The sequence below is a fragment of the Thamnophis elegans genome, chromosome 5 (assembly GCF_009769535.1).
Source record: "Thamnophis elegans isolate rThaEle1 chromosome 5, rThaEle1.pri, whole genome shotgun sequence".
NCBI lineage: Eukaryota > Metazoa > Chordata > Lepidosauria > Squamata > Colubridae > Thamnophis > Thamnophis elegans.
This window is the reverse complement of record NC_045545.1, coordinates 41,443,726-41,462,088: the sequence shown is the minus strand read 5'-3', so window position 1 is coordinate 41,462,088 and position 18,363 is coordinate 41,443,726. Positions and strand designations below refer to the sequence as shown.

General features: G+C 38.0%; 1 protein-coding gene across 1 annotated transcript in view; it reads right to left on the bottom strand.

Moving 5' to 3' along the window:
- The window catches only part of KIF2C (kinesin family member 2C), a 30,074-nt gene extending 15,358 nt beyond the window's left edge, over positions 1–14,716 (bottom strand). Inside the window, exons 1-9 of the mRNA XM_032219062.1 lie at positions 14,636–14,716; positions 11,629–11,674; positions 9,731–9,853; positions 8,601–8,720; positions 8,049–8,149; positions 7,037–7,132; positions 5,904–5,958; positions 5,267–5,429; positions 2,739–2,829 (exon numbers count right to left, since the gene is read on the bottom strand). Of these exons, the coding sequence (XP_032074953.1) occupies positions 2,739–2,829; positions 5,267–5,429; positions 5,904–5,958; positions 7,037–7,132; positions 8,049–8,149; positions 8,601–8,720; positions 9,731–9,830 (726 nt within the window). The 5' untranslated portion in view covers positions 9,831–9,853; positions 11,629–11,674; positions 14,636–14,716. The remainder of the gene's footprint in view (positions 1–2,738; positions 2,830–5,266; positions 5,430–5,903; positions 5,959–7,036; positions 7,133–8,048; positions 8,150–8,600; positions 8,721–9,730; positions 9,854–11,628; positions 11,675–14,635) is intronic.
- Positions 14,717–18,363: the final 3,647 nt, after the last annotated feature.

Below are 18,363 nucleotides of genomic sequence, written 5' to 3'. Positions count from 1 at the left end.
GACCCACTCGTCTGAGGTGATGCGCTCCCAGGCGAAAAGGGAGAGGCGACGCCAATGGGGTGATCCGTGGATGGATCACTTGAACCTGCAGAATGGGCAAACCGCCCCCTCCTTGAAAAGGCCGCTTGCTCTGCTGCTGGCCCCTGAATCTGTCTCTAGAAAACTGTCTATCCCCTTGTCTGTGAAACCTGGGGGTCTGATACCTGTGACTCTGGGCATCTGATTCAGGCTGGTGGTAGGATGTTCTCCTGGGGTAGGGAGCGTGTCGGTGATCCGACCACTGGACGTGGTTGGGAGAACCTTCTTTTTGTTTTTGTCCTCCACCAGAAGAGGAATCCAGCGAGGCATCGAAGAGCTTGTCCCCGGCGTAGTCTGATCCTGCTAGGGTGCCATTTGGCCTGGGACCTTCACCTGCCAGTGGCGCAACCATAGCAAAGCCCTGGCGCTACGGAGGGAGATAAGGCTTGCGACACATACTTAACTGCATCCGGTTGGCGTCAGCTGAGAATTGCATGGCTGCCAGCACCTTCAAGATGTCCTGCAGCAGTCGTACCTCCGTGGCCAGGGTTCTGTCTCTCAGCTGTTCAGCCAAGCACAGTGGATCTGTTGGAAAAGGATGCAGAAGCGGCCGCCCTAATGGCCCAGGTTATTGCATGGAATGTTTTTACGTAAGACAGTCTCCGCCTTCTTATCCTCTGTTTAAGGCAGTTTGCAATGTCTCCCGTCACCCTGGTTGAGCTGAGGCTAGGGGGCGATCAGGTTGTCCAACTCCGGGAGCTGGAGTGCCTGGGCAAAGGTAGGGTTGAGGTTATAGAACCTCCACTCATTGCCCCCCGGATGGGAAAAGGATCCTGGTTTAACCCACTGGGAGTTTAGAACCTCCAGGAACATCTCTGGAGTGGGAATCTCCTCCTTCGCTCAGTCTTGTGAAGGGACCCTTCGTGCTACTCTTGCTGTGCTAGGCGTTGGCAGTGGCCGGCCTGGGGTCTGGTGGGGGATCCAGGTCTGCTGTGACTCTGGCCTTCTGGATAGGGAACTAAATAAGGAGGGGGGAAAGGCCAGTTATATTGGGGGCCTCTGTAGACTGAGCATCCTCATCCTCAGAAAACCCCACCTCCTTCAGCTCCCCTTCTTCTAAATCTGAGGCTTCACTGGCAGTGGAGGGAGAAGGGAACCCGGGCTCTCTGGCAACAGAGGCTCTGGGGAGAGTCTGATGATCCCTGGGCTGGGAAGATCTATGTTGAGAGCCCTGGGACTGGTACTTCATCCCAGAAGCCATCACTTGAGCTATGGCCCTGGCTAAAACCTCCTGAAAACTCTCAGGTAGCTCTGGGAGGGAAGGGCGGAGCTCTGGAGGTTGCAAGTGGTCCCTTCCCTCTGGCAATTCTGGTGCCAGCCTGGGCCTAGCTGGGCTGGAAGCCCTGCGACCAAAGGGGTCCCCCCTCGTCTCAGAAGAATGGGTGGGCGAAAGGGAGGGCGAAATAGAGCTGTGCCTTCTGCCTGAGCTGCTGGGGGAGCCAGGGGAGGTCGCCTGGGCCTCTGCCAGCGTAGGGAGCCTGCGGGGGGAGCGTGACCTGGAAGGCGATGGGCTGATGGTCACCCTAAATCTCCTAGTGGAGGCCCTGGTAACTCTGTCCCCTTTAGAATGGGTCTCTTTAGTGGATACCCTGGGAGTGCCTTTTCTGGTGGGAGAGCTCCCTCTGGTGACCTGGGAAGCTCCCTTGGAAGTCCCTTCGGCTGGATCTGGGTCCACTAGGGCTCTCGGCCCAGCACCCCCACTCCTTGCCGCGTCCACCATGCACTTACGATTCTGCCGCTCACCCCTCCTCGCTCTCTGCCGGCTCAGCTGTTTAGTGCGATGCTCCTCGGCTCGCGCTTCTTTCTCCAGCCGTCGACCCACGGCTCGAGCACCGGTCCACACCGAAATCCAGGCCCCTGTGCGGATCTCCGGCAGAGTGGGGACCACTCTAGGCCTCTTCCGGCCTCCTTGGTGCCTCTTGAGCGCTCCCGGCTACCGTAGATGGTTGCCGGTCACGCGCTCACCCACGTGCTCAAGATGGTGATTGCTGACCTGCGGCCTGAGCCTCTCTGAAGCTGGGACATGTTGGGGCAATCCCCTCCGGATCCCCGATCCTCCGGAGTCCTAGTCGGGCAGCTGCAGGCCGAAGGCCTCTCCACGCACTCCGATCGGTCCGGAGGCTCCTTCCCCTCTTATGCGACCGTCCGGCCGCTTGGAGAGCGTGTGCGTACTAGCAAGGCAGCAAGGCTTTCGCTAGCACGGCAGAGCACATTCAAGGAGGAATGCAGCGATCGGATGCTTCTTGCGGTAAGGGAAAAAAAAACTCTAGAAGAAAAAACTTACAGAAAAAAACCCCTAGTCTTCCTAGGTGAGGGAGAGCCAGGAAAAACACTCCTTCTGGGCTGGAGACTGAGGTTAATCTGGGAGAGCAGAAGGAGGATCAGAGGTGTGGCCTCAAAAGATTACCTCAGTCTCCAGGGCAAAAGGGCTGGGTTAATACCCATGTGTTACTCCTCCCACACCTCACTTTGGAAACATGATGACTTTCCAATTTTATCAGGGTGGCACTCTTATAAACTACTGTAAAGATAGCATGTTTTTAAGTCAAGAATTTTTCAGATAACCATTTAGAAGTAGTTTAGACTACTTCTGTTTGATTCAAGTTATTAACTAATTCAGGGAAATGGAAATTAAAAATATAACAGAAGCCAACACTCACATGAGTTTTTCCACTACCAGTTTGGCCGTAGGCGAAACATGTAGCTTTCCCTCCTTCAAAAACAGTGTGCACAAGTGGTCTAGCAGTAAACCTGACCAAGCATAAGAACAAATAGAAAACATCAATGAGTGAAACTACAAAAAGCAATCTGTAAAATATTATCAGTAGCAATTATATCTGTGGTCAATAAAATATTGACACAGATCAAAATTCTAGACATTTTCAGGATCAGAAGTGCACAAAGGTCAACACTGTAATTATAGTGGTTGGGTAAAAACTCAAATGCTATCGTTGTACACAGAAAGTAAGATAGCACATTGAAGAGCAGAATTTCCTTCTAAGCAAAGTGAGGTCCATTGCCAGAGACATCCTCCACTAAGCATGTACAATTTTCACTATCCTCCAATGGGCAAAAAAAAAGTAAAATTCAAGAAACATTGGTTGTCCATGGATCCATGGGAGATTAATTTCTCTCACTTCCAAAGAAGCATTTAAAACAGCTCTATCTCTATTTCACAGCATGAGTATGGAAAGAAACACATTGGTTGTATTTTAATGGGAAGTTTTGTTCTATAATTCCAGAATGTAGAATTATTGCAAAATGCAGCTGTGGAAATATTAAAAATGTTTACAAAACTTTACAAGCACATTAACACAGGTGAAACATCCCTTTTCAAAGCATTGAAGTAGCTGCATGCTGCAAAAGTTTCAGGTACTTGAGAGGTTTAATCTGGATGTCTTTCATGTATGTGAGTATAAAGGCAACATTTCTATTATGTTTACCAACAAAGCCCATGTCAGCAAAGCCCACATAATAAATATGTATATATTTACGTAGTCCTGACAGCACTGAAAAAAGTGACTTATGACCATTTTTCTCCTGACCATTGCAACAACCTCATGGTCACCTATCAAAATTTGGACACTTGGCAACTGTTATGAATTTATAATCATTGGACATTATGCTAGAATGTTTATTTTATTTTTTTGCTTGCTTGTTCGATTTCTATAGTTGTCCATCTCAGTCAATGACTCTGGGCAAGTTTATAAATATAAATATTAAAAAATTAAAACAATAAAAATACTAACAATTTCTAGATTAAATGTACATAAGAGCAAGATACTTGGCCAATCAGGTATAGATGCCAATAGAGCCCTCACAATAATTCCCACTACTACCATAACTCAAACCAATAAACCAATATACACTACAGTTGCTGTTTATCCTAGCTACCCAATCAAAAATAATGGCAGTGCATACTTCCTCCACCCACCAAAAAATGATGTTAGAGGCTAAGATTAAGACAACTCAGAGGATAGTCAGCAGATGGAATTATAGAAGGAGTTAAGATTAAGGATAAGACTCAGCTACTGAAAAAGTTCAAGGGACTGACTCTATCTGAGGCCCTAGAGACTGCTAAACAAAGGCTCACAGGCTAAGGAGGTACACTAGAGAAGTAGAGACCTTTAAAGAACCATCCAAAGTGTACTCCCAACTGCAATGCAACAACACAGTAATAGCTGAGCCATCCATAGCAGAAACTGAATACTACTAGAAAAACATACGGGAGAAAGAGATAACATTAACACAAGTGCAGAGTGGCTGCAGGAACTGAAAGCAGGTTTCCCAGAACAGAAACCATCACAATAGCAGAGAGTCAACAGCAAATCAAGCACATGAAGTGCTGGACAACACCTGGCCCAGATATGATCCCCACTTACTGGCTAAAGAAATGAATAGGAGTGCATGAATGCCTAGTAGCATAGATGAACCAGCTGCTAGCAGCAGGTTTCCATCCAGACTGCTAACACAAAGAAAGACAGCACAAAGTACCAAGATCCATAAAAGCAGATGTCTACCACAATAAGTAGGATCCAAGGTGAAGACTACGCACAGAGATCTCAGAGATACTGCAATACATAGTGGTAAGATGTATGATGCAGGTAGGAACAGCAAACATTGAATGGCACAACCAAGTATCTGGCATTGTGTACAGGAGCATTAATGGGCTAGATTTCCCAAGTCCAGTGAAGGTTGTGGAGAATCACAGGGCTAAGATCCAGTGGCATTTCCCAATCCAGACAGACAGGCAGGATCTGGCCAATCAACCAGTCACTGTGGTAAAAGGCAAAGACCAGAAGATAGCAGTGGTGGTAGATTATAGCAGTGCCAAGGCACAGCAATGTAAGGAAGGAGTATGTGATGCTGGAGAAGATTGTAGAGAAGAGCCTGATGAAAGAACTAGAGAAAACATGGAAAGAAAATATTAAAATGGTTCCAGGGGTAGTAGAAGCACTCAAGGACTGTGACTCCTAAGTTGGGAGAGTGGCTCCAACAATTCCCAAGAACATCAGAGCTCTCCAGAAGAGTGCAATTTGCTAGGAATAGCAAATACAAAGAGCAAAATTCTTATTCCACCAAGTCACTTTGGCAGCATAGCACCCAGAAAGCATCAGCTATGATGTAATCCTCAGTATTAACTTTGTAAAGTGTCGCTATTCTGCCAGGAGAAAAAAATGTGCATTACCAATAAACCATCTCATTGGTAGCTTTTTCATCAAACGAGAAGTCAAATCGAAAAGGCTGGTTTTCAAGATATTTTGTCAGATCCACCTTCATCTTTGGTTCATGCACCAGGATGCTGTTCTTGCTAACAACAGTGATTATATCGCATTCCTTCTTTCCAAGTTCTGTTTACAGGGGGAAAAGTAGAAAAAATGATCCATGAAATAGGACTTTGTGAACTCCACAAGCATTTAAACATGCTAGGAAGACAATAGTGTGTATGATTATTGTTGCAGAAGACTAATAGCCTTCGTACAGAATATTTGGGGCAAAACTGTGATTGCTATGGGAAGTGTAAGAAAAAGATTTAAACAAAAAAATTTGTTTCAGTTCAAAAGTGATAGGATAATTAAAATTAGATGTGATCAATTATAACTCCTGTCCACTGTATCCCCAAGGTTTGTTCAAAAGGTCTATAAGTACTGAAATGTATTCTTCCTTGGTTTTCTGTTTTCACTTGACATTGCTCTAAAATGATATTTTAACTCAGTAATGGCATGCTAGCTTCCAACACATAATAGCTGAAGAAACAAAGAACCCATTATGAGGAACAATAGTGAATTGAAATGTGAATTGCTAAGTACTGAATGTCATCTTACCTTGCTTATTTAAGGGTCGTTTTCTCACACAGACACAAATTCTATGCTCTTCTATCTTAAAAGAAGATTGCAGATTGCATTAAGGGATAAGGTCAGACAACTTTTTTCACTAACCCCTCAGGGTTGTCCATGTGAAGAAAGGGAATATCAAAAAAGTTAAGATTGCAGGCACAACTGTATCTGCCATCTTTTTATGACACACATCAAAAAGAGCCAAGGTTTGGATTATGTAGTTGTGGCCATCATCTTGACTTTTTTGATAAACACACACACATGCACACACAGGTGGCACCCCAGAATCCATGCACGTTTTAAGAACAAAAAGCATAAAAAAGCTCATCAGAAAAGACACTTTGTTAAGAACTGCATATGACCACAAAATGTGAACCTCAAGGTTGTGTGGGAAAACAAGCAGGAATAAGGTATGTTCACTGCCTTGAGTTTTATATAAAAAAGCAGGATAAAAACATTTCATTATTATGAATAGAGATTGAAAACAGTAGTGTCAATGTAATAATGATTTTAACTTAAAAATCAAATTAATTCTTTCAAAACATCATGAAATCTAAGAAAACTCCCTATGTATTATCGTAGTGTTAGATAATATATGCTCAAGAATTTTTTTTCTGAAATTTAAATCTGAGGAATGCGGAATATAACGATTCTGTTAGTTTCCCCTACTCCTACAAATATGTAACAGAACAACCAAAATTACAAATATTTCAGTTGCTCTCTCACATAAGTTATCTGGGCAAAGCAAATAAGAATATATTGTAAAGAAAATCAAAAATAGGACTAATGTTAAGTGCTGGTGAAACCAGGCGATTAAGGCAGTTCAAATTAGTATAAAGATTTATTGCAAGATTAAGCTCTCTACAAGAATCTGAACTACTAATGGTCAAGGGAAATTAGCAGGAGTTATGAATAGAAAGGAATTGAAGGTGGGCTGAAGTTAGATCTCTTGTGGGCACGAAAGGACCAATGAAGTTTGACCCTTCTCTTGGGCTCAGTCTGGCCATCTCCTACATCTAGTGAAACCTAAATTGCTAATTTTTCCTCTTTAAATTAATTATTTGCAAGTATAGGTCATGAATAATAAATACATTTAAGATAGTTTACATATCTTTACTTACTGGATCATTCATTGATAAAGATTGGCAATTAATAGTATTTCGGTATTCTTTAACCATTCGTGCAAAATCCCAATTTGGACAATTACTGTCATATTCCTGTAAGATAAAATAGGTGGTTTTGGATTAGTGACAACCAAAGACCCACTTTTCCCCCTCTTAACTATATGAAGTGCTAATTTGAAAATAGAGGGAATAGAACATTCTATAGTACTTTTTGGAACATTTGAGGGTTTTTTTTTTTTTACACTGTACTGGCTATACGTCTGAAAAAAGGTTTATGCCTGATGTATGTTGCTGTCTGGGAATGCTGACTTCTTTATATCAGCCATTTCCCAACTTTGACAGCTTCCAGATGGGTGGCCTTCATCCTCAGCAGTGGCTGTGCTGGTTGTGAAATTCTAGGAGTTGAAATCCAAATTGCCAGTGTTGAAAAATTCTACTTTAGGCCAAGGTCTACAAAGTCCTGGCCTTCCAGATGGTGGTGCATTATCATTCTAAGCATTGCTTATGATTAGCCAAATTGTTTAATGAGAACTGGGCTTCAGCAGCATCTGCTTTCTCATGTGTACAAGCAGACTGACTTATTACCTGATATAGTTTTTCTAAAGAAGACTATAGTCCAGGTAATACAATAGAAAACTCTATCTGGAATTTTTGCTTAATTTGCTTTTCTATATTTCCCCTGTCACACTAATTCTGATGCTGTATAGTGGTGGATTTAATTGAACTGAATTGAACTCAACTGAATTCTTCACTTGACAACACTAAATACTACTTCCTTATAGCTAGGGAATATGTTGTCAGTTGCAACTACCTCTGTTTGTGGAACTATATTACTGGACATTAATCACTGAATGCAGAATTATTTTTTATTGAAAATATGCACGAAACAGAAAATATTTTGCACGAAGGCCAAAATATTTTATGTTACCTGAGACACTGACAGCATTCAGCTGTTAAATGAAACATCACGTAGAACATTTAATTGAAGAATTAAGCAACATATTTTTACCTGTGCACGCTTGTTTCTTATTTCAGAAAACTGGGCTTTTTTCTCTTCCCTCTTATTTTTCATTTTTTCCATTTCCTTTACAATATTAGATTTCCTCCGAGCTAGAGAAAGCAGTGTTATTATTGACAAAAAGCAAACTAAATTCAAATCTGCTATTCTATCTATACATTTTCAGGATGGCCTGAATATTTACCATTTTATTAACCTTAAGTAAAATATAAGTTAATAATACTTATTAACTTATAATATAGGATATGTAGGTTAAAATTTATATATTCATAGAGCATGACCAGTAGCCCCACTTGCTACTACCCGACTGAATTGGTCAACTGAGTATATTTCAAATATGTGAGGTAATACCCCAAATTTCAGGGCTGAATTTGTTTTTTATTTTGACTGGTAAAATCAATCCAACTTAAAGCTAAACTTGAATTAACATACTTGATTATCGATTTACCAACTCCATAAAAAAGACAGTAACAGAATCTCTCTGTCAGATTGAATACGGTTCACTAGACAGAATTAAGGAATTATGAAGTAACATTATTCTACCTTGAGTGGCAGCAGACACAAGTCTGAGAGACTGTGGAGTTCCTTCTGTCACTTCATTATCATTAGATTGTATACTGTATCTATCAGAAGAATAATTATTTCTAGTTCGAGGTCGTACAACTGTTGAAGAAAAAATCTACTGGTTAAAACAATAGCCAAGGTAGCATTAAAAAAACCACAATGAGTTATAATATTTAATTCAGAGGAAACTAAAAATTAACTCCTAAAGGGCCTCCAATTTATCCTTTGACTCATTGTCAAATTGATATCCAGAATTTAATTAGTTTATCAAAATAATTTTCTTCTGCCATCTTTGTAGAAAAAAATATTAACCAAATGTTACTTAAGCATTTGTTTAATGTCACTAGAATTGAGTCCAAAATACTCTTGTGGTACCATTTTTATTTATATATTTTTCCCAGATTTTTTTCAACATTCTTCTGAACCAAAGTGACACCTAATGGAAGTCATAGATTTAACATGTTAAAAACCTAAAATTTGATATTTTTTTCAAAAAAAATCCTGAAATAACTGTGTCCTTGTTCAATATCACAAGATTGTAATGTATATATTTGTGTATGTGCGTGCATTTATGCATACATGTACACACGAATTTATTTTTTGGCATTTGTGATTCTGCATGAAATAATGAGAGTGTCCAACACATGACATCTGTCATAGAGATTCAGAGAGTAATGAGTTACATCCTGGATATAAGATGTCAGGTCCAAATCACTGGACTATAGCATTTGGGTAGATGGCTATAAAAGTTAGCCACCAAACTATAGGATTCAAATTAGGAAGACAAGTGAAACTGCCATTTCCCTAAACCAATTGTGTAGTTGTAACAGTGTTCTGCAGCCTCCCAGTGACAAACAAAATTATGCCAAACTACTTGATATAAAATGTCCAATCAAGACAATAGAAGCAAATGTTTAGTTTTGCAATTATAATGTAAACAGAGTTGGCATTAGATTAAAATGTCAATTCATTTTCAAATATTCAGGGGAGCATTCAAAAATACTGATTTATAAGCTATTTCAATATTGAGAAATGAGCAATAATTTTCTCCAGTTTACTTGCATAAATTAAGTATATAGTGAGATTATGTTATACTAATCCAAACTCACCAGGAAGAGCTGATTGGCTTCTAGCTGGTACAGAAGCAGAAGTTTCTACCTCCATGTCATTTTCTAGAGGACTGTTTGGTAATTCTGCTATGACTGACATTTTGTTACTTTGGAACCTTGGTGCTGAGCAAAGTAAGAATAAAATATTGTTAGGAAGCAATTTAATAGTATGCAGCCAAGAAAGAAATTGATTTAGTGAAGCAAATTTAAGAGGGAGGGTTTAGTTGATTTCAATGGGATCTAAACAATGTAACATATACTCACTATTCAAATGACAAATTACTATGCATGTGTGCAAAAATGTGAAACAATTGAATTTGCCTACAAGTCATTTTTATTGGATTTGTTGTTCTTGAATCAAACTGAGCACTGGCATTTGAAGTTCCATAATCAACAACTGTAAATCTCAGAAACACACATGTTATTCCATTACTAAAAGTGCATTTAACTATTCAAAAACCTACTTTTCTACTTAACAAGATAATTATGAGCATTGAAAACATGGCTTTCTATGAAATACACTGTACATTAAAACACCAGTCAGAAATATGAGAAGGTTAATCGACTAAAGATTTAAAAAATGACCAAAACTCTTGAACTTTATGCCTGAAAACAAGAACTGGACGTAGATGAAGTTCAAGAGCCATACAATACCCTTAAGGGTTACCATGCTGTGTGGGAGTGGGTGAGGATGTGAGAAAGGCAAAATGGAATTAACCTTTGATCAAGGTCAAATCAATGGGGAATTCCTAAACATAATTTTCCTTGTTTCTTATGTTCATATTATATCACAAGAGTCACAGATAGATAAACTCTTTTGCTAAAATTATCAGTTTAACTTTAGTATTCTGATCATCATTTTATGCTGTTCATTTACCAGCCTTTTTTTATAAGAAAAAAATCAATTCCTCCTCATTCAAGATTCACTGTTCAATTTTTGCACTTATGTTCCTGTCATTATACAGTGTCCCTTAATGCAGAGAAGGATGGATTACACAGAACTTTTCAAGTCTAGAGTAACATGCTATTTTGACAAATAATTCCATACTTCATGTAAGATGTGGTAGAAATAGTAGAAACAAAATATCACTTATTATATAATTGGATGGTTTAATTGGGTTGTTTCATCAGCAAAACAAACACTGCTGACAGATTATAGAGCAGTGGTTCTCAACCTGTGGGTCGGGACCCCTTTGGGGGTCGAACGACCCTTTCACAGGGGTCGCCTAAGCCCATCGGAAAACACATGTTTTAGATGGTCTTAGGAACCACCAATTTTATGGTTGGGGGTCACCACAACATGACGAACCGTATTAAAGGGTCGCAGCATTGGGAAAGTTGAGAACCACTGTTATAGAGGTATAAAGCAGGAGGAAAATCCTCCTAAGCAAGTGGAGATTTGCTCAAGGAATATGAATTTGGGCATTGATCATTTGTTGAAAAGATTAATTGTTCTGCATTATATCTTTAGAATGTTTGCGCTCTTAAGAAAAATAAATTATTACAGTTTAATAAGAAAATATAACAATGGTTTCAGTAGTACTGAACAATCATATTATTACACGTATTCAGTAGGAGTGACATTGTTGCTGTCATACTAAATTGCAGTTGTGAAAACGGAGGAAAATCCTAAACATAAAATACTTGTCCAAATCCTTTCTTGAATATGGACATAGCAATACAGAACTTCTCAAAAAAATCTTGAGTATGCAGAGAATTAATGTGCACAAATTTTTGAGATGTTGAAATTGCAATAAAACTCTTAATTTAAGGGGCTTACATAGTTTATTATTACTGATCATGTGCCACATAACTAGGTTCAGGAAATCATTTTCAGGATAGACAACTATGGACTATGGAACTCTTTGTAATACTTATGGCAATTAAAATATTTTTACCTTCTCTGGGACCAGGTATTTTTGAAAGTGTTCTGCGATTTTGTCTCTAAAATTAAAAAAAAGTTCCAATTTAATAAATAACAAAAGTGTGTGGGTATGTGAGTAAGTGTTGCTGAAAACACATGGAAAACAGACCAACAATGAAAATTACTCCCTTGAAAAATTGTTTTCCCGTGTGATGTTTTTATGTTGGTTGTGACGAAGTTGATTGTGGGAGAAGAGGAAAGAGTGCGAACTATTTTTCCACTGGCCCATTCAGCTAACTGTATGGAATTCTGAGCCTGCATAGAATTCCTTTATCACCTACAACAGCTAAGAAACTTGATGACTGAAGTACATGATCTTGAACATAAGAAAAAAAGTATTTATGTCCTGAAGATAGATCGGAAACTTTCAAAACAATTGAATGTAATCTAAATGAATAAGGCAGCTGATAAAAAAATAATTGAATGGAATACGGTGCTCTCCATATCATTTAGAGAAATTTCTAGCCAGGGAGGAATAAAGAAGCCAATATGGCAAGCTACAGAGTCTGCAACACCTAAGGAGGCCCGAGACTGTCTTTACAAAATACACTGAATACCAGTATAAATGCTTATTGATATTAAGTGCTTATCTACAGAGATAATAATAAATTAGATTTATTAACTGTTCAGAGTCTGTCTTTTTATTCTTTGTCTCTTAACTATCTAACATTATACTAGATGGTTTATATTTAAATTGAATCAACAGCTGCTCTTTAGGAGAAGTCTAAACTGGAAATTAATACACATAGGCCAGTTTTATACCATTTTGGGATAAATACAAAAACTAAAACTAAATAAAGCGTTAATGTAGAAAGTAATTAGTAAACTGTTCTGATAAAAATTTCTCCTCCCAATATTCCTAAATTTAACTACAATAGGTATTTTATAATTTCAAAAAATGTTTGCCAATTCATTTTGTCAAGATTTATTTAAATATTTAAACTTTCCTGAACAAATCATGATTTCTTGAAGACGAGTAAAAATTCATCCAGCTGATTTATTTTCTTTCCACACATTTGGCAAAACATAAATAGTATTCCAAATGTACTATCAGATGGAAAACATGTTGTGAAAAGGTACTTTTTATTTACTAGGGTTATGGTTTAAGTGTATGTTTTGGGCACCAATGTACTTCTAAATCTCTGTTTGCCTGTTTGTAATCTTCAATTTGGTGAAACAATACATAAATTTTTGAATCGATGTGCTTTAAATGGGCTAACTTAAAGACTGCACCCAAAATCCGGGACCCATGACTCCCATGGGATTGAAATTTGGCAAAAGTGTACGTGTTTCAGCACTGTCGTATTGCTGTGGTCATGTGATCAGCATTTCCAATGCTCCATAGGAGCTTTTCACCAACAAAGTCAATGAGGAAACTGGCAGGAATTTAGAAGTTCCAGACTGCCAGGAGAGATAAGTGGCTGCTGCCAAGTGAGGGAGTACACAAGAGGTACCACCTGGGGTCAGGATGATTGAAGAAGGATACAAGAGAGGTGTTGTGCAAATAAATGAAGGTGTACAAGGATGTGCAAGAGATATCACACAGGTTTGGCAGGATGCGCAGGAGGGTGGAAGAGGTGCCAATCTTGTTGGGAAGTTGCGCATGAGGGCGGTGTTTCAGCATGGGTTGGGGAAGGTATGTGGGGTGTGAGTGGGTGCATGAAGGAGATGTGGCGAAGGAGACATGGCAAGCATAGGAGATTCTGTGTGTGTGTGTCAGGTATGCAGTGCTGGCTGGGGAAGGTTTGTGGAGAACTGAACAGGGTATAGGCACAAAAGGGAAGCAAAGCAAGGGTTGAGGAGGAGGTGCAGGAGTGATGTAAGTGAATATCTGTGAAAGAATGACTCAATTGTCATGGATTTTATATGCTAAAAATATTATAATAATGCTGAAATTTTAGTAAAATTAAAAGGCACCCATTTTGGATCATTTTACCCAAACCAAGCCTATGTAGTTTACACATTGCAACAATCATTAAGATATACATTAAGAAATCTTGTACTCAAAAAGTATTGACCTGAGTTTCCTTCTCACAATTAGTATTTAATACAACTGTACTACAAAAATTTCCAAGATTTAATATGATAAAATCTCTGACTGCAACCAATTTTCCATTGATTGTCAATTTGGATTACATTTGATGGTCCATTGTACATACATTAAAAGGCTTTTTTTCTGAAATGAATTTCCAAATCAGATTGTGTTATAACAATCCAATTTAAAAATCAGCAATTAGAAGCTGACCTGACCCATATACTTCTGGCAATAATTGGGATATTGCAATTACAATGAGTTTGTGGAAATCAACAGTTCTTTTTGGGAAAAAAATATTTAGCAAGATGTCAAAAAAAAATCACAAAAAATATTCAAGACAATAGTAAAGAATTACAACACAAATTATTACATTAAGCTCTTCGCTAGTGACTCAGATTAACAAACTCAACACATGCTGAAGCAATTCAGGATTATCAGTTAAAATGAGAGAAGCTATGATAGAAGTGATATAACCAATATATAACCAATTTTGTTGAATTTATTTTGTACAATGACAATGAAGACTATGCTTAGTGCATCAGATAAGTTCAAAACCAATTTATTTTTAGTGATTTTACAGAGAAATTTCATAGCTATAACAATTAATGGATCAAAAGCGATTAAACCAGATTAGTTTTATAATTTAAGAAAATGTGGATCAATTAGAACGTATATCACAGGTTCAATTACTACATTATTTGAGAAAAAGTGTAAAAATTAAATGCAGGTAAGAGAAAAATTGATACTTCCAAAAACTGTATCATATGAAAACCAGAAGTGTGTGGTGTGTGTGTGTGTGTTGTGTATGTATGTGTATATATTATATGTGTATATATATATGTGTGTGTTATGTATATATATATATATATATATAATGTAAATTTATTTATTTTAGATATCATGATACTTAATCAAGAATCAAAGAAATAACTTGACATTAATATACCTGTGTAGTACATTGTTTCGAACTTGAATGCTCTCTTTTACACCAGCAACAACTGCAGCTGTAGAAAGTTCTGGATTTATTGCTATCACATCATGAAAGTCAATCTTCAAATAGGAAAAACACACACAAAACAGAATGAAAATCTAAAGTATGCTTAAGTATGAATCGCAAATATCATCAATTCAATAAAATCAATAATTTGCTTGGCACAGCAATTAAAAGTCAATGTAAAATTATTGTTTCGGTGACTGAATATTAAGACATTAATCACCTGTCTACCAATATCATTTTCAGTTCTATGGAGGTAGTATATTTCAAAAGATTGTGAGAAAGCCATTGACTACAAATGCTTTAAATTTTAGTACATCCTAATGATTTCTTAATATTCACTGTAAAACAGTGCGTGTATTATTACTCACCAAACATTAATTTTAAGAAAGACTGACATTGCAAAAAGGGTATTCACTATCCAAGACAAAAAGAATAAGTTCTGCAGGTAACTTCTCCTTCACAGTTTTATGATTTACAGAAGTACAGTGAATGTCATGACCACTTAATCTACATGCTGAACTTAGAATGACATCACAATCCTATTACTACAGCTGCAATATTCTAACAGCCATTTTCTTGATCTGCAAGCCACCTAAATCAAGCACATGAATCTTAGTTTCCACATAACAATTCAGCTTCTACAGGTTATATCAGATTCTGAAAAATTGCCATTGTTTAACAAAGCAGTCGGTTCTGATTTTAATGTGTACATTACATCAAATTAATAAGCAGCTTTATATCTAATCTTTTAATATGCATTTACATATTTAATTTAATCACAGCTGTGTTTCCTGATGATAAATCCTGTCATATTAAGTATAACAATTCCCAACTACTATTTAGAATTGTACTCTAAACCAGTGGTCCCCAACCCCCGGTCCGCGGACCGTGCCGGGCCGTGGAGTACCTGGCACCGGGCGCAGCGGCCGGGGGCCATGATCGCTGCAGCGGCCGGGGGCCATGATCGCTGCAGCGGCCGGGGACATGATCGCTGCAGCGCAAAGGCTCCTGGGCCGTGCGCAAAAGCTCCTGCCGTGCGCAAAGGCTCCAGGGAAGAGAGCCCCGCGCAGGTACGCAATCAATGTGTCGTCGCGAACAACGCCCCCCACCCCTGCGCGCGCTCAGCGGGCCACGGTAAAATTATCAAAGGCTGACTGGTCCGCGGCAATAAAAAGGTTGGGGACCACTGCTCTAAACAGCCAACTTACTAATTCAACCCTTTGCTTTTAGATTTCCTGCTATATTGCTGTATTCCTGCTATATATAGCAGGAAATATATGTATAGATATACATGCAGCAGTTAGGGGAAGCTATACAACAATAATTAGAGAATACAGTGGGCAAATAAAGAACTAGTTATTTTTGTTGCCTTCATACACTAGTATGCAAGAGAATCTTTTCTGATAAGGAATCACTCTAGGGACTAGTGATGCATTCCTTAAACAAGTAGGAAGAGAACAGTGTATAAATGTAGCCAAGACAAATAGAGATTTCATTTCTTTGATATTAAAACAAATATACTTAATTTAATAATTACTATTTTCTTTCACATTAATTACAATGCCCTACATGTGAGAGTCAGTTTAGTCTAGTGGCTAAAGCACCAGAGTAGAATCCAAGAGACTGAATTCTAGTCCTTGCTTCCAGGCATGAAGTTGGCTGGGTAACTTTAGACCTGATACTCTCTCTTCCTCTTGTGAGGAAGAGAGAAGAAGAAGGTACTATGTAGGTTCACCAATTTAAATTTACGGTATAAATATTAAAAAGGTGTAATAAAATAAAACAACGTAGTGCTGGGAGATAAATACTTAGTGCTCTATTGGACGTGAAATACAGACAGCTTAGAACACTGTATAGTTATAACACAATTATACATTCATTGTGAGCAGATATATTATGTACTTATCAGAGTCAAACGACCAACTGTTAATATTGAAATAAATATAATGACAAAATCATTTTTTCTTGAAAGTAATAGGGATATATAAAGCCTACTTCTAAATTGGCACTTTAGAATTTTTTTTCCCCGTAATTTAAATTATAAATTTGGTGGCAACTTTTGAAATAATTCTGGAGACTATCCATGGCTTTTAGAAGTTGTTGCTCTATTTCTTTAAGGACTTTATACTCTGCATGGAATACTGTACTTAAATTCATTCGACATAAACATTTATGCCTTATCTTGTAAGTAATCTTGGGAATGTACTTTTTTATATGATTTCTTAAATATATTCCATTTAAAATTTCCAATAACAAAATGCCAACATTTTTTAGGGAAACTGCTATTTGGTGGTCTTCAGCAAAAGAATGAAAAAAAACCTCTTCCCATTATGAAATGGGAAAAGAATACCTGTGGACAAATAACCTTGAAATATATTAATTATTTCCAGTTAGTCTCTTCTTACTAATTCTACATAAGCCTGTTTTATAATGATCAAGCAGGCTTCAATTAAGAATTAAGGAAGAAATGTGTGCTAAATAGCTTTAAAAGTGTTGTTTATACATAGATCATACTTTCAATTCTCACCTCTTTCCCTTTGATATTGTTGCTTTCTGTCCATTCTACAGATACAGTCATTTCTTCCAAACTTACCCTTTTGATAATTGCACCATGGACTGAACCTAAAAGAAAATACTTATAAATTATATATCTAAGACATATGATGTGAACACAGAACTAAGTTCATACTTGACTTTTTATCATAACCAAAAAATTTAAGTATTAATGTTATATAACTTTCCCTCTTATGAGTAACAATCTTAAAAGGCATGATGCTCCACGGTATATTTTCCCTCTTCAATTATGTTCATTGGAAATTAGAGAAACTGATTATAAGCCTTGAATCAACCCTTCTAACATTACTTCTAGAATAAAAATTTTATAAACCAGGATGCTTTAAAAAATCCAACTGCTTAGTCATTAAACAGGTCACCACTTGACCAAGTCCCATTTTACAAGCTACAACCATCTGCAATAGTCAGTAAATGTATTGATTGTCCAAAATTGCCTTTTTTTAATCAAAAATTGGAAATAAATCAGTTTCTGGCCAAAAATTTGTAATTGTGATCGGGATGCTGCAAATAGCAAATATTGATCAGATGCCAAGCGGCCAAAGTGCAGTCATGTCACTTCTCAACCTTCCTAAATTGGATTTCCCCATAGAAGTCCTATCCATGGAATCGATCGTTCCTATTTTTAACCCCTTAGCTTATTAAGTCAGTTCTGCTGAAATCTAGACACTAATCTGGCTACTTTCTCCTTGTGAAAAAGCCAGTTATTTATTGGTATTATCCAGAGCACTTATATTACTATCATCTCCAGCTGAAACAATGTGCACTCCAAAGATTAAGAATATTAAACAATGTTACCACAGGCCATGTTGTTGTATGTTCTGCAAAAGAGAGAAACCAATAGCTTGAAATTTTCAGTGGAAATTATCACACCGTTGTTACAATAGAATCACAGAATAAAAACTTTATGTCACTTGAAATGTACACTAATTGAAGTGAAATTTCCTTGCACTCAGCTCTTAAAACAGAGGTGGGGAATTATGGCCCTTGATGACTTGTGGACTTCAGCTCCCAAAATTCCTGAGACAGCCATGCTGCCTCAGGAATTCTGGGAGTTGAAGTCCACAAGTCTTAAAAGGGCCACAGTTCCCCACTCCTGTTCAAAA